The 15,480-nt window shown below is 44.1% G+C and overlaps 1 protein-coding gene across 4 annotated transcripts in view; it reads right to left on the bottom strand.

The window, feature by feature from the left end:
• The window catches only part of USP28 (ubiquitin specific peptidase 28), a 64,452-nt gene that overhangs the window by 30,149 nt on the left and 18,823 nt on the right, over positions 1-15,480 (bottom strand). For 3 of the 4 annotated variants that reach the window (XM_049612971.1, XM_049613006.1, XM_049612989.1), the window contains exon 1: positions 511-3,748. In XM_049612971.1, the coding sequence (XP_049468928.1) occupies positions 511-539 (29 nt within the window). In that variant the 5' untranslated portion in view covers positions 540-3,748. Of the gene's footprint in view, positions 1-510; positions 3,816-4,972; positions 5,079-13,951; positions 14,085-15,480 lie in introns of those variants that run through there. The other variant, XM_049613014.1, reaches the window with a different exon arrangement.

Genomic DNA, 15,480 nt, shown 5'->3' with positions numbered 1-15,480 from the left:
AAAGGCAAAAATGTTTACTTTCCTAAGCTGCTGCCCTCCCTCCTGTTAGGAAAATGCATCCCCGAGGTGAAATCCTGGGAAGGGTTAGATCACCGGCAGAAGGCCACGTCGTTTGGCGAGAACCCACCACAGGCTCTTCTAGAAGGATCCAGGCCTCTGGCACCAGGTCACCCATTCTGCATCACTCAGCCCCAGCTGCCAATGAGCAGTGAGGGACCCCTCACACAGAACGAGTGTTTCTGAACCTTCCGCTCAGAAGCAGAAAAGTCAAGGCTACCAGGATGACCGACCGCTTTCTTGGATCCGCTTTTCTAATTTTATTTTTACTTAACTTTACGTTTTTGCAGACCCTTGTTTCGTGTCACAAGGAAGGCAAAAGGCCATTTGGAAATGAAAACAAATACTAGCACAAGCCAAAAAACATCGCAGCTGTCAGCTTTAGCCAAAATTTCAAAGCCTTTGGGACGCAAGGGACTAAGCAAGAGTGAGGATTTCTCCACACCAACTCACCGTGTGACTTGGACAGTTTTCAAGTACATTCTGTGGCAGGCTATAGCTGAGAACGAGTCTTCGAAATTCAGGCAGTTGGAAGAGAGACTGAAATAAAGAAAGAGATTTCTAGCCTTTCTTTCAAAATAACTGCAGCAAAAAGATACTTCTTTTACCTCAGAAGCGCGTATGACTGTCACCTGCTATTTCTACTTCTATGCTTGAGGAAATGATGATGGCTCCGTGTAAAAATCTAGCTGACCAAATGAATCCTTTTAGGGGAAAACCAGAAACAACATGATGGCTAACGACAGAGATAGATTAAATAAGCTATAGCACATGTGCACAATATGCTATTATGTAGTCATTAATATTGTAGAGAAAATGTTTCTGGAACGTGGACTAAGACACGGCAGTGTCTCTGAATGCCTAAGAGCTACAAGATTAACACGGAGAAATCTCAGAGCTATGTTCTGTGGAGGTCGAAGTTCCAGAAAAACAGAGTATGAAATGGTTGATAATAAGGTTAAATATATATAAGACAATATGGCACATTGTTTACGGACCAGGCAGTCCAGGGACTTCTCGGTTTTACTCATTGTTTTATCTCAAGGGCCTAGAAGAGGGCTACATATACAGTGGGTGTTCAACTAACATCTGCTGAGGGAACACAAGCACAACCATTCAGCCCGGGACCCCTTGGCTTTGTGAGCATCTTATGTCTAGGGACACATTCCTCCATTCCATCTCTACGACCACGTCTGAGGTCACACGCAGGATGTATGAATTCCGGAGAAGCGGCCAATTCTCAGATCACAAATTCGGAAAAGCCCGCTCTTGAACCGCAACCTGTCTTCCAGCATTACTGATCCAGTTACCCAGAGGACATCTGTTCTTTGACTTTGTCAAAGACCCAAGCCAACGGACTCCCTTCTGTTCTGCCTGACCACCAGTCCCTTCCTGTCTCCAGCTCTGATTCCATGGTCTTTAACCATCCCGCATTAAATCCCCAAACTGCCCTTGGCATCAAACCCAGCAAAGCCCCCAACCTAAATAATGTTCAATTTCCACCTAAGAGTCTCAGAGCGCTGCTAAGAGAAAGTCCCGATAAAACAGGCCATCCTGACGTCAGTACGCATGTAAGGTCAACACCCTCAAGCAGACCTTCACATTCGCAGAAATCCTACTACTATGTTCTGATGCCGACTGGCCTCCACTGTCCACGGCAACCGCCCCTTTAACCCGCCGCCATCCCTTCTCCAGGGACTCAGAAGAGGGCTGCTTACCTCACAGAGACGATGATCTGAAGCCACTTCAGCTGTAATCTGCAATGTGCCTTTCTTCCTTCTCCTCTCCCTTATTACTCCCCTGCCCTTTTCCTACTCGGGGCTGATCCCTCCCTCCAGGCTCTAGATCCTGTCTTCTCGGGCTTTCTCAGAAACCTTACTTTGTGATCCTCTCTGTGCCTTTTTTTTTTTTTTAATTTTTTTTTTTTTTTTAATGTTTATTCATTTTCTGAGAGAGAAAGGGACAGCGTGGGCAGGGGAGCGGGAGAGGGAGGGAGAGAGGGAGGATCCAGAGTGGGCTCCGTGCTGACAGCGGAGAGCCCCCTCTACGCCTTTCAATATGCCCACAGGCGAGAAGGCTGAGGAGGGTGGGAGGGCAGGCAGGGTCCTCAGCCTCTCCCCCCTCCTCTCTGAAAGGACTGACTGAGGTCCCGAAGTCCACATTCCTTCCTACATGCTACCCTCAACACAGATGCCTGCCATCTTCGTGAAATGGAAGCAGATCAGCTCACTTCACTGCTCTAAACCTTCCAATACTTTTGCACTTTCCTAAGTCCTCATCGTGATGCTGAGCACCCCCCACCTCACCTCCACTACCCTTCTGATATCATCACTGTCTGTTCCCTGCCCATGAGCACTCAGTTCTGCCTTCTTTCTATTTCTCACCACATTAAACAAACTCCTAAACCTGGGTCTTTTCACTTGCTGTTCCCTCTGCCTACCGTGCCCTTTATGTAAGTATAGGGCGTATCCCCTCACCTCCTTCAGGTCTCTGCTCAAATGCCCTCCTTTCCAGAGAGGCCTCCTTCCCTGCCCAGCTCCTCTTACCCTCACTCGTCTTTATGGCACTTCTCACCACTTGATATGTATAATTTACTGCCCATCCTGCTTTTTTCAAAGTAAACTCTCTGTTAACGACTTTCCTTTTATTCACTGCTGTTACCCCAGTGCTAACACAGGGCCAGGCACAGAGTAAGCTGCAAGAATCTGGATCCTACGTGTGGAAAGAGAGGCCTCCGTTTTTGGCTGAGCCGCTGGGGAGAGGTCAAGTATCACAAAGGGGAAGACTGGAGGGGCAGGATCAGGTGCCACACTGTGGCCCTATTAAGATGCCTGGGAGGTACTTCCAGAGAGGCAACACTCTCGAGGGGAGAATTCGTCAACTCCGTGGGCTCTATCACCGTGTGTATAAGCCACTGACTCCTACAGTGGCATGTGTAGCCCACATCTTTTTCCTGAACAGCAGATTCAAGTCAGTACCGGTTTATATGCATCTCCGTGTCGCACCTTAAACTCGGCATGTGTAGAACCGAACTGAGATCCCCCTCTTCACACACACCCAAATATTCCTCTTCCAGCATCTAACCATCCTATCATCCACCTAGTTTCTCAAGCTAGAAACCCTGGAGTCTTTCTCAGCGGTCTCCTGCATATCCCCTCTATCCAACCTCTCCCCCAGCACCTGTAGATCTGATCTCCTGCATAACTCTAGAAAGCCTTTCTCTCCTTCCACGGCTTATACTGCTTCCCTTTTCCAGGCCGCCATCTTTTCCTGCCTGGGTATCTGTGTCCCAACTGCTGTCTCCTTATTAACTCTGCTGTAATACGTTTTTCAGTCAAAATGCTGATCCAAACCACCTATTCGACATATTTACAAACGAATTTGCAACCACAGGATATTTTGTTTTTAGCATTGCCTAATTTAGACACCAGAGCATCTAGACCCAAACACAGGAGAGCAAAACACAATAATGCCACGTGGGAAAACACCAGTCTTATACCTCTGCTTCCATTTCTCTAAGCTGGGTTTCTCACATTTCAACTCGATAAATGACAAAGTTGTTTCCAGAAGACACAGTTGTTTCTTAAACACATCATACCTGAATAACAGCACTAAACCAACATGTATTGCCAACATTCTTCAGTCCAACTGGCCAACCATCAACTCTCCTCCAGTTGTTGGGATTGGGATTTTCTCCCCAGACTTCACAGCGTTTTCTCTTTGAGCGTTTAGTTTCTGCAGAGGCTGCCTCGCACATCCTACAGTGTACCAACATACCACACAACAAAAAAGGAAAAAGTTAAAGAACAATGTATTATACGGAGAATCATGGTCATCTTTCATAGATAATTCGAAATGCCAGATACACTATTTCCTGGGTAATCACTGGGCTATATAGTAGCTATAACATTGTAATCTAAATGAAAAGTAAGGTTTAGACATGGATGCTAATCCTTCCGTAACAGAGATTATTACCAATAAGGTCCATGATGGAACCGAGCTGACACTCAAGACTATTTATGGCTGCCGTATCGAAAGATTCAGATTTCAGCAACAGTGACCTATCTCAGACCTTGCCATTGAGAGGCAAGAGAGACACTCTGCTAGAGATAAGAGCCTTCAAATTGCCTAGCACGCAAAACCTGGCCCTATGTTTTCCTGAAACAACTCAGCAGTGTGAGGGAATAAACATGTCCAGAAACTGACAGGCCTCCACTGGAACTAGATGTTTATGAACAATACCAGTCAATCATCAAATTAGTACTAATTCAAAAAAGATATGTGTGGTCACTTCTGAGACGGGGTAGTTGAGCGTTAACTCATTTTCAAAGAGTCAACAACATAACCCTCAATGTGTACGAAGCCTCCAAGTTTATGAAGGGGATACATACTGTCAGATGCTTGTACTAGGATGGGTTTTCTCTCCCTCTCAAGTGCAAACTACGAAGGCCTGCAGGCCTCTACTCAAAGACCACATCTACTCTAAGACCTTTGCCATATTTGGCTTTGTCAAAAAGTAAACCAAAAAGTAAGCTAATGGGAATTTAAATTTTCTCCTAAAAAAATTTCATTTGGATACAATTAAAAGAGCTTGGCAGGGGCGCCTAGGTGGCTCAGTCGGTTAAGCAGCCGACTTCGGCTCAGGTCATGATCTCGCGGTCCGTGAGTTCGAGCCCCGCATCGGGCTCTGTGCTGACAGCTCAGAGCCTGGAGCCTGTTTCAGATTCTGTGTCTCCCTCTCGCTGACCCTCCCCTGTTCATGCTCTGTCTCTCTCTGTCTCAAAAATAAATAAAACGTTAAAAAAAAAAATTAAAAGAGCTTGGCAGAACTGTCCCTCGGTGGCATCCACAGCTATTACTGCCTCTGACCTACATACTATTGTGAGGAGTAAAGATGATAAATTGCATAAATAACCTGTTCAGATCTCTTCCATCAGCTTGAATGTTGGGGGACTCCAACAGACTCAAAGCAATGGCAGCCTGTAGGTCATCTTTGTTATCATGAGTAAGGTCTATCACTTCTGGAAGATAAACAGAAATTTCATTAGTCTATATGTAGGAAACAACAGCCTTCTGGCTGTACAGTAGGAAAAAAGGCAAAAGCATTCACAAAACTAGATATGCTCCCTAGTTCTCACGACACTGGCTCATCTGTGGAACAACTTTATTACTCCAGGCCAGAGGCAAATGAGTAACTCACAGCTATACGGTAACCTTAAGATTAGCCAAAAGGGCAGGAATGATAAGCTGCTGAGAGGTAATGAATCAAATACCCACTTCTGCAGTCTTATTCCACAGAGTAAAATATACATCCCATATCTGGAGGTTAAATAGTTTATCTGTCATCATAAAACATCAGCTAAATATCAAACACATTCAAGGAGCAGATATTTTCAATCTCACACAAACTCTTTTGGGGAATAGAAAACATACTCCCCAGGGGCGCCTTGGTGGCTCAGCTGGTTAAGTGTCTGACTCTTGATTTTTGGCTCAGGTCATGATCTTGCAATCCACGGGGTCGGGCTCTGTGCTGACAGCATGAAGCCTACTTGGGATTCTCTCGCTCCCTCCCTCTCTCTGCCCCTCCCCCTCCGCTGCCTCCTTTCTATCTGTCTCAAAATAAATAAAATAAAAAAAAAAAAAAAAAAAAGAAGAAGAAGAAGAAGACATACTCCCCAACTCATTTTATGAGGTCAGCGTAACATCTAGGTATATCCCAAACCAGTCAAGAATAGTGAGAAAGGAAAAGCAACAAACAGAAACACAGATGTAAAAAAAGAAAGAAGATATTAGCAAATAGAATCCAGTAATCTACCCCCCAAAATCAAATAGTAACACCATGCTGAGTTCATTGCAGAATGAAATACTGAGTTAACATTAGAAAATTACCATCAAAATACACTTAAAGGAATAATCATCTTAATAGATACGGAAAAAGTACTTAATAACATTCAACTCTATTCAAGAATAAAAACCCCAAGCCAACTAAGAACAAAAGAGAATATTCTTAGGCTGAGAAAGAGTACCCATGAAAAGCCCACAGCAAACTTTATACTTAATTGTGAAATGTAAAACACTTTTATTTTGTTTTATTTTATTAGTATTTTTTAAAATGTTTTATTTATTTTTGAGCAGGGTGGAGGGGGCAGAGAGAGAGGGAGACACAGAATCGGAAGCAGGCTCCAGGCTCTGAGCTGTCAGCACAGAGCCCAACGCAGGGCTCAAACCCACAAACTGCACGAGATCATAACCTGAGCCAAAGTCGGACGCCCAACCAACTGAGCCACCCAGGCACCCCTTGGCGCAACAGTTCTTAACTGGGGGTGAATCTGCACCCTTCCCCTCCTAGGGACACCTGCTTACACCTGGAGATGTGTCTTCAGCTGCCAGTACCTGGGGAAGGGGGTGCTACTGGCATCCAGCAGGTAGAGGCCAGGGATACTGCTCTGCTCAACATGCAACAATACACAGGATGGCCCTGTTCAACAAAGAATTATCTGGTCCCAAACGTCAGTAGCCCAAACATCAGAAACGCTATTCTCTGGGAAAGCAACAGAGAGTAAACAAACTAAAAAAGTCAATCAAAAGGTAGACTGGAAGGCGGGAAGGGCTATAGATGAAAAGTTGAGCCAGGCCAGGATGCCAGGACGACGATGGAGGAGGTGAGAAGCGGTCGGATTTACTGAAGATCCTTTGGGAGGCAGGAGAGGAAGCAAGGAGCCAGACAGAGATGAAGCTTTGAGCCTGAGCATTTGGAAGGATAACTAAGTGGTCCTTCCCAGCAGTCTCTTTATATCCATTCTTAACTGCCCCCTCTGCTCCCCTGCCAATCTCCTCCTTTCTCCACACGGCAGCCAGGACAATCTTTAACTAGAAACTCGGTGCCTCCAGTCCCCTTCTCTGTTCACTCCCAAGGTTCCCAAATGCCTGGTGGGCGCCCACCCTGATCCAAAAGGTTTACGACGACATGACCCTTCTAGTTCCTCTTGCTTCTCCTTCAACCCTACTCACCTCCACCCGCCGGCCACAGTGTACCTGACACACCTCCTCAACACACCAGGCTCTGGCCTCTCTCCCCTAACCACCCTCCACTCCTGTCTGACCCTATTCCTCCTGAAGGCCTCTGTGTAGAGGCCATCTCCTCCAGGAAGTCTTCCTGGACACCCTCTGCTGGGTGAGAGGTCTTCTCTGGGCTTTCACACCACCCTGAAAACACATTTATTTTAAAACCAAGACAAAAATGCCTACCATCAGGACATACATTCACTGTGGTTCTGAACATTCTGGCCAGTTCTTACAATAAGACAATAAAAGGGGAGCTTGGGTGTTTCAGTCCATTAAGCACCCAACTCCTGATCTTGGCTCAGGTCATGATCTCACGGTTCAGGAGTTCAAGCCCTGCATCAGGTTCCAGACAGCAAGCGCAGAGCCTGCTTGAGATTCTCTGTCTCCCCCTCTCTCTCTGCCCCTCTCCCGCTCACACTCTCTCTCTCAAAAAGAAATACATGTTTTTTAAATAAATAAACTCATGCAACTGAATAAAAAAAAAAAAAAAAACAAACAGGCCAATGTTAAAAACAGGCCAAGAATCTGAATAGACATTTCTCCAAAGAATATCTACAAATGGCCAATAAGCACATGAAAGGATGCTCAACATCATTAGCCATTAAGGAAATGCAAATCAAAACTACAATGTGCTATCACCCCGCACCCACCAGGACGGCTGGTATCATAAACAGACAAAACAGGAAAATAACAAGTGCTGATGAGGATTTGGAGAAATCGGAGCCCTTGTGTGTTAGCTGGAGAGGACACAAAACGGCGCAGCTGCAGTAGAAGTTTGAAGGAAGTGACTCTGGCAGCCCTTCAAAAAGTTAAACATACAAAGCTTTAGGACATTGGACTGAGCAAGGATTTCTTAGGCCACCAAAAGCACAGGGAACAAAAACAAAAATTGGCAAATGGGACAAAAGCAAACTTAAAAAAAATTTTTTGTGCATGAAAGGCTACAATCAATAGAGTAAATGGGGCACTTGGGTGCCTCAGTGGATTAGGTGTCTGACTTCGGCTCAGGTCATGATCTTGCAGTTCGAGGGTTTGGGCCCAGCATCGGGCTCTGTGCTGACAGTATGGAGCCTGCTTAGGAACTTCGGTCCCCCTCTCTCTCTGCCTCTCTCTCCTCCCCCACGTGCGTGTGCACGCTCTTTCCTTCTCTCCCTCAAAAATAAACATGAAAAAAAAAAAAGATGTAAATAGAGTAAAAAAGCAACTACTGAATGGGAGAAAATATTTACCAATCACATATTTGATAGAAGGGTTAATATCTAGGGGCGCCTGGGTGGCCCAGTCAGTTAAGCGTCTGACTCTTGGTTTTGGCTCAGGGTCACTGTCTGGGGTTTCATGAGTTCGAGCCTCACGTCGGGTTCTGTGCTGGTGGCATGGAGCCTGCTTGGAATTCTCTCTCTCTGCCCCACCCCCACTTGCACTGTCTCTCAAATAAATAAAGGGTTAATATCTAGAACATATAAAAAACTCCTACAACTCAAACCAAAATAACCCAATTTGAAAACAGGTGAAGGACCTGAATGGATGTATCTCCGAAGATGACATACAAAGGTCCAACAAGCACATGAAAAGATGTTCAGCATCACTAATTATCAAAGAAAATGCAAACCGAAACCACACTAAGGTCTCACCTCAAACTCATCAGGATGACAAGTAAAACAAACAAACAAACAGGAAATAACAAGTGCTGGTGAAGATGTTGTGAAATTGGAAGGCTTGGTGAGACTGTAAAATGGTGCAGCAACTGCTATGGAAAACAGGATAGAGGTTCCTCAAAACAAATAAAAATGGAGCCACCACACGAGCCAGCATCTCACTGCTGGATATACATGCCAAAAGGACCGAAAGCAGGGTATCGAAGAGATAGCTGCACATCCACGTTCACAGAAGCACTATTCACAACAGCCAAGCAGTGAAAGCAACTCAAATATCCACCGACGAATAAATGGGTAAAGAAAATGCAGTGTATACATACAACAGAGTGTTATTCAGCCTTAAACAGGAAGGAAATTCTAACATAGGCTACAACGTGAACCTTGAAGGAATCATGCGAAGAGAAGTAAGCTAGCCACTGCATGATTCCACTTGAACGAGGTACTCAGAATAGTCAGAATCATAGACAGAAAGGAGAACAGTGGTTGCCAGGAGCTGAAGGGAGGAGGGAATAGGGAGTTATTGTTCAGTGCGTAGACTTCAGTTTTGCAAGATGAAGAAGTTCTGGAGATCTGCTTCACAACGCTATGAATACATTTAATACCACCAAACCGTGTATTTAAAAATGGTTAAGATGGTAGGGGTGCCTGGGTGGCTTAGTCACTTCAGCGTCTGACTTCAGTTCAGGTCATGATCTCCTGGTTTGTGGATTTGAGCCCCATGTTGGGCTCTGCACTGACAGCTCAGAGCCTGGAGCCTGCTTCCGATTCTGTGTCTCCCTCTCTCTCTGCCCCTCCCCCACTCACACTCTGCCTCTCTCTCAAAAATAAACATTAAAAAATTTTTTTAAATGTGGGAATGCAAGCTGGTGCAGCCACTCTGGAAAACAGGATGGAGGTTCCTCAAAAAACTAAAAATAGAACTATCCTACAACCCAGCAACTGCACTACTAGGCATTTATCCAAGGGATACGGGTGTGCTGTTTCGAAGGGACACATGCACCCCCATGTTTATAGCAGCACCATCAACAATAGCCAAAGTACAGAAAGAGCCCAAATGTCCATCGATGGATGAATGGATAAAGAAGATGTGGTGTATATACATACAATGGTGTATTACTCGGCAATCAAAAAGAAGGAAATCTTGCCATTTGCGACTATGTAGATGGAACTGGAGGATATTCTGCTAAGTGAAATTAGAGAAAGACAAAAATCATATGACTTCACTCATATGAGGACTTTGTTTCAGATAAACATAAGGGAAGAAAAGCAAAACTAATATAAAAACAGGGAGGGGGACAAAACATAAGAGACCCATAAATATGGAGAACAAACTGAGGGCTACTGGAGGGGTTCTGGGAGGGGGATGGGCTAAATGGGTAAGAGGCACTAAGGAATCTACTCCTGAAATCATTGTTGCACTAGATGCTAACTAATTTGGATGTCAATTTTAAAAAAATAAAATAAATTAAATAAATAAATGTTTTAATGGTTAAGATGGCAAATTTTATGTTATGTGTTCTTGACCACAACTAAAAAAAAAAAAAGACTTCCAACTAATAAATTATGAAGTATTGATAGAATATTACCATTTCGAAGTCTCCAATAAAGTAAAGCATCTCAGCAATAATCACCAATGAGTGCAGAAGACACTAGGTCGGGGATTTTATAATAAATAACTCAAGTGGATAATCTTCTGAACACACTAACAATTCTAACAACACAAAAAGAGGGCGATCAGATGTTGCTTGCTTCTTCAACATGACAGAACAGAAGATACATTATACACACAATACTACCTGTGACACGGTCGTGCCAGTTAAGCACCTAAGTCTACGGGAAAGACAAGGGACAAAAAACCCATTCAAAGATACTGCAAGATTTGATTTCTTTGGACCTTAAACCGCAAGTAAAAAAGAGAGAGGGGATTTATAAAGAGTATCTTAAAAGACATTTCAAACATATCTAAGGTTTTAATGCCATCTGTATCATTATTTTTGCAAACCAACTGCAAGCGTATTGTTAATGAGATGATTAAGGAAATTTCTACACTGGTCTTTGAGTGACATTAAAGAATTATTAATTTTTAATGTGTGATAATGTTGCAGCTAAGAAAACAGTCCTCTTTTAGAAAAATTAAAACAAGGAAGTTGACACAGAATTGTTACATGACCCAGTAATTCCATTCGTAGGAATGAATTAAAAACAGATCCTCAAAAGAAACAGAATGGGAAACATGAAAATCCAATATAACAGAGAGCTGATAATGCAGACCAGTGGGTAAGTAAAGTCTTGTTTTTTAATTATTTTTTTTAATGTTTATTTATTTTTGACAGAGAGAGAGAGAGAGAGAGAGAGCAAGCATGAGTGGGAAGGGCCAGAGAAAGAGGGAGACACAGAGTCCGAAGCAGGATCCAGGCTCTGAGCTGTCAGCACAGAGTCCAACGCAGGGCTCGAACTCATGGACTGCGAGATCATGACCTGAGCTGAAGTTGGATACTCAACCGACTGAGTCACCCAGGTGGCCCTAGTAAAGTCTTTTTAATAAAAGGTACCAGGACAATTGAGTAGCTGTATGGGGCCCAGTGAGTGCCAAGGAATCTAAAACTGTAACCTTACCTTATGCCTTGCCTCCTCCCCGCAAATCCACTTCAGATGAATTAAAGAATGTGAAAAGCAAAACATTACAATTCTCATATCCTAGGACTGCAGAGTATAAAAGGAGTTCTTAAACAAAAAGCACAAACCACAGGAAAAGACTGACAAATGCAACCACAATAAAATTAAGGTATTTAGCTCACACCATAGGGTAAAAACCCAAGTCACCAACAGGGAAAAGATGTCTGTAATACAAATCCAAAAAAAGTGGGTTAATATCAAATATATATAAGGTCAATATCAGTAAGATATATATCAAGCCTAAGGCTATTATCAATAAGAGAGTATCAGGAATCAATAAGAAAAAAAGCAAACAAATAGAAAAATTGAGGCAGAAAACCCAAAGAGAAATTTCACTCACAGGAAAACGTGAGTGGTCAAAAGGACAAAGTTGCTCAATCTCCTTACCAATGTAAAAAAACGCTCACTGAAAACAAGATATTTTGTAACAAAAATACAGGCAATAATTTTATAATATAACCAGTTTGAGAGCAACGGGTATCCCCAAATCCTGTTAGTGGCAGTTTAATAAATAGGTAAAAAACCTTCTGGAAAATATCATTACCTATAAAGTTGAAGATGAGAGTACCTTACTACTACCAATGACACTCCTGGGTATATGCTAACTACAGAAATTTTGCATACATGCACAAGAAACATGAATCAAACAGCTCACAGCAACCTTGTTTATAATAGCAAAAAAAAAAAAAAAAAAAAAAAAAGGAAACAACCCCAGGTCAATAAACAAATATATCACTTTCGGTATATTCAGACTATGAAAGACTACATACCAGTGAAACTAAAGGAACTACAGTTATAACCTTCAATATGAACGAGTTTCAAAAAGAAAAATCTTAACTGAAAAGAGTCACTAGTACACTGACATATACAAGAATATTCACAGCAGCACTGTTCACAGTAACTCAAAACCGCAAAAGGCCGAAATATTCATTAACACCATCTGCCCCAGCTGATGGCTCCCTCCTCCAGGAAGCCTTCTTGGCTTCCAGGGTCCCATTTTCCCAGCTCTCCTGGTATTCCTCCAACCTCCCTGGACACTGTCCACCTGCTCCAGCCTCTGAGCACTGGGAGGGTCCATGGCTTAGTCACTGAACCCTTTCCTTTTTGCACACCCCCAACCCCTCGGGAAGCTCGTCCAGTATCCCAACTTCAAGGACCATTCACAGGCTCAAGTTTTCTCTCTCTGTAGCCGGATCGCTCCCCTGAGCCGCACGCACACTTGGGTCCCCCCACTGCCTTTCAGACACTGCACCTGATGTCTAGCAGCTGCCTCAAACTCAGCACCGCCCGACGATCTCTTCACCTGCCACCCAGTCTGCTGGAGCGGTAGTTACTCCAGCATTTCCGCAGCTCGGGAACAAAACCTGGAGCCCCTTCAAGTCTTCTCTCTCTCTTTCACACACCCCTTATCTCCGCTGTAAGAAAGTCCCCCTCGGCAGGGGCTCCTCACCCCTCCGCCACCACCTCCTGGCCCACACCGCCAGAACCCGCAAAGCCTCGTGACTGCCCTGGGCTCCCTGCTCCGATCCACGCTTAGTACCTCACCCCACAGCTCTGTTCTCAACAGAACCATCAGAATGACCTTCAGAAAACGGAAATCAGTTGAGGTCACGCCTCTGCTCCAAACTGTCCCAACGGCTAGCCTCTAGCTAGCGGAAAAGCCAAGCGCGCAAAGGCTCAGCATGATCCGCCTCCTGGTCCGTCTACCACCTCACCTCTCACTGCCCGCCGCACTCACTAAGCTTCCGCTCTGGCCTCGAGCAACTGATGTACATCCATGTCTTAAGGCCTCGTTGACCTGCTCCCTCACCCCCTTTTCACTATCTTTAGTTTTAGCCCATTTAAAATCCAATCCCCAGTGCTCCTTTTTCCATTTCCTTTTTTTTTTTTTTAACTTTATTTATTTTGAGAGAGAGGGAGGGAGGGAAAGAGAAAAAGACAGCAGGGTAGGGGCAGAGAGAAGGAGACAGAGAATCTCAAGCAGGCTCCGTACTGACAGCACAGAGCCCGAGGTGGGGCTCGAACTCACAACCTGTGAGATCATGACCTGGGCCGGAATCAGGAGTCAGACACTCAACTGACTGAGCTACCCAGGCGCCCTTCCTTTCTCCATTTCTTTCATTCCATCCTTCACTTTTCCCTACAGTGGTTACCACGTTCTGATATGCCACATAATTTACTTACTGACTTGTGGGTTTCCCCCACAAGAAAACAAGCTGCATGAAGGCAGGGATTCTCGTTCTTCTGCTCATCTCCAGTACCTAAAAGAGTGCTTGGCACATAGTAGGTGCCCATTCAATAAGTGCAGAATGAATGAATGAATGAATGAATGAATCCATGGAATTGCTCAGAATTGTGCCTGGCACACAGTGATGGTTCAATAATTAGCAATTATTAGCATTATTCCCGCAGCGTTGATGTGACTGCTGGGCAACTCATGTACACTCATCTCTTACGTTCTGCTAGTTCAGAGCAGGACGGAGACAGGATACACCTACTTGCTAATACTTCTTTGCTAGCAGCTCTCGCCTCTGCTTCAGATGGTTCGGTAGCAACAGTGTCTTTCCCGGGCTCTTTAACTCTTTCTTCAGTGAGGAGGCTGACCGCCTGGGTGATGTCACCATTACTGGCCTAATGAAAGGGAAAACACGGACATTTCAAAAGTAAAGCATCACAGCATTTAAAATAAATACTGAGTGAGTTTTTTTGGTTTAACTCCTGACTACCGTGGTGACATTCTGAGTAATTCAAGGCATAAGGTAGAAAGGAGAAGAGAGTATGGCGGAGGACAGCAAGGGTACTACGCTCAAAGCTTGTATCAAATGGTTGGCTCCAGGAAGGGAGCTGCCATGTTCTGATTTCCCACAACACGCAGAAAAGAATGAAATCTTGCTGGAGATTTGTTCTCACTGCTCTGGAAGTTACTGCTCCTGATTTGACAGGCTAGCAAAGGCATGATGTATCAAAAGGGGCTGACAGTTAAAACAGACATTCTAAAAGAAGTCAGCCTCTACAATAAAAATGTTAGGCAGTTACCATATTCGATAGTGGTGACCATACTTCTGTCTGTTTTTAACTTTTCATTAGGAAAACTTTCTAACATACACAACAGTAGAGGGAATGTATAATTGAACCCTATGCACCCATCACTCAGCTACAACAATTATCAAGTCATGGTCGATCTTGTTTTGCCTAACCTCTCCCAGACACTGTGAAGCAAATCCTAAGCTTTTCTTTTTAATTTTTTTTAACATTTATTTATTTTGAGAGAGAGCACACGTGAGACACAGTGAGAGAGCATGGGGGAAGGGCAGACAGAGGGGGAGAGAATCCCAAGAAGGCTCTGCGCTCGAGTCCGATGCAGGACTAGAACTCACAAACCATGACATCATGACCTGAGCCGAAATCAAGAGTTGGATGCTTAATTGACTGAGCCATCCAGGCGCCCGACAAATCCTAAGCATCTTATCAATACATCAGAATGTATCTTTTCAAAAATATAACCCACAATGCTATTACCACACCTTAACAGTAACAAGTGTTTTGGGGTGCCTGGGTGGCTCAGTAGGTTAAGCATTCGACTTTGGCTCAGGTCATGATCTTGCGATTTGTGAGTTTGAGTCCCATGTTGGGCTCTGTGCTGACAGCTCAAAGCCTGGAGCCTGCTTCGGATTCTGTGTCTCCCTCTCTCTCTCTCTCACCCACTTACTCTGTCTCTTTCTCTCTCTCAAGATTAAATAAACATTAAAAAAAATTTTTTTTAAATAGTAACAAGTGTTTTAATATCATATAACCAGTTCAAACTTACCTGACTCAACGATTTTTGAGTTTGTTTGAGTCACAATCCATATAAAGGCTATAAAACGCAATTGGCAGATGCGTTTCTTAAATCTCTTTTGCTCTGTATGATTCTTCCCAGTTAAGTCTCCCCCATCCTCAACATCCCCCCACCCTTATAATTCACATAGAGAGATACTGGGTGATCTGACCCGTAGAGCTTCCGTCCCTGTATGCACTTTCGTTTTGA

This window comes from Panthera uncia, chromosome D1 (assembly GCF_023721935.1).
Source record: "Panthera uncia isolate 11264 chromosome D1, Puncia_PCG_1.0, whole genome shotgun sequence".
NCBI classification, from domain to species: Eukaryota; Metazoa; Chordata; class Mammalia; order Carnivora; family Felidae; genus Panthera; species Panthera uncia.
Note: the sequence above shows the minus strand (reverse complement) of the source record. Positions and strands in the feature narration are given on the sequence as shown.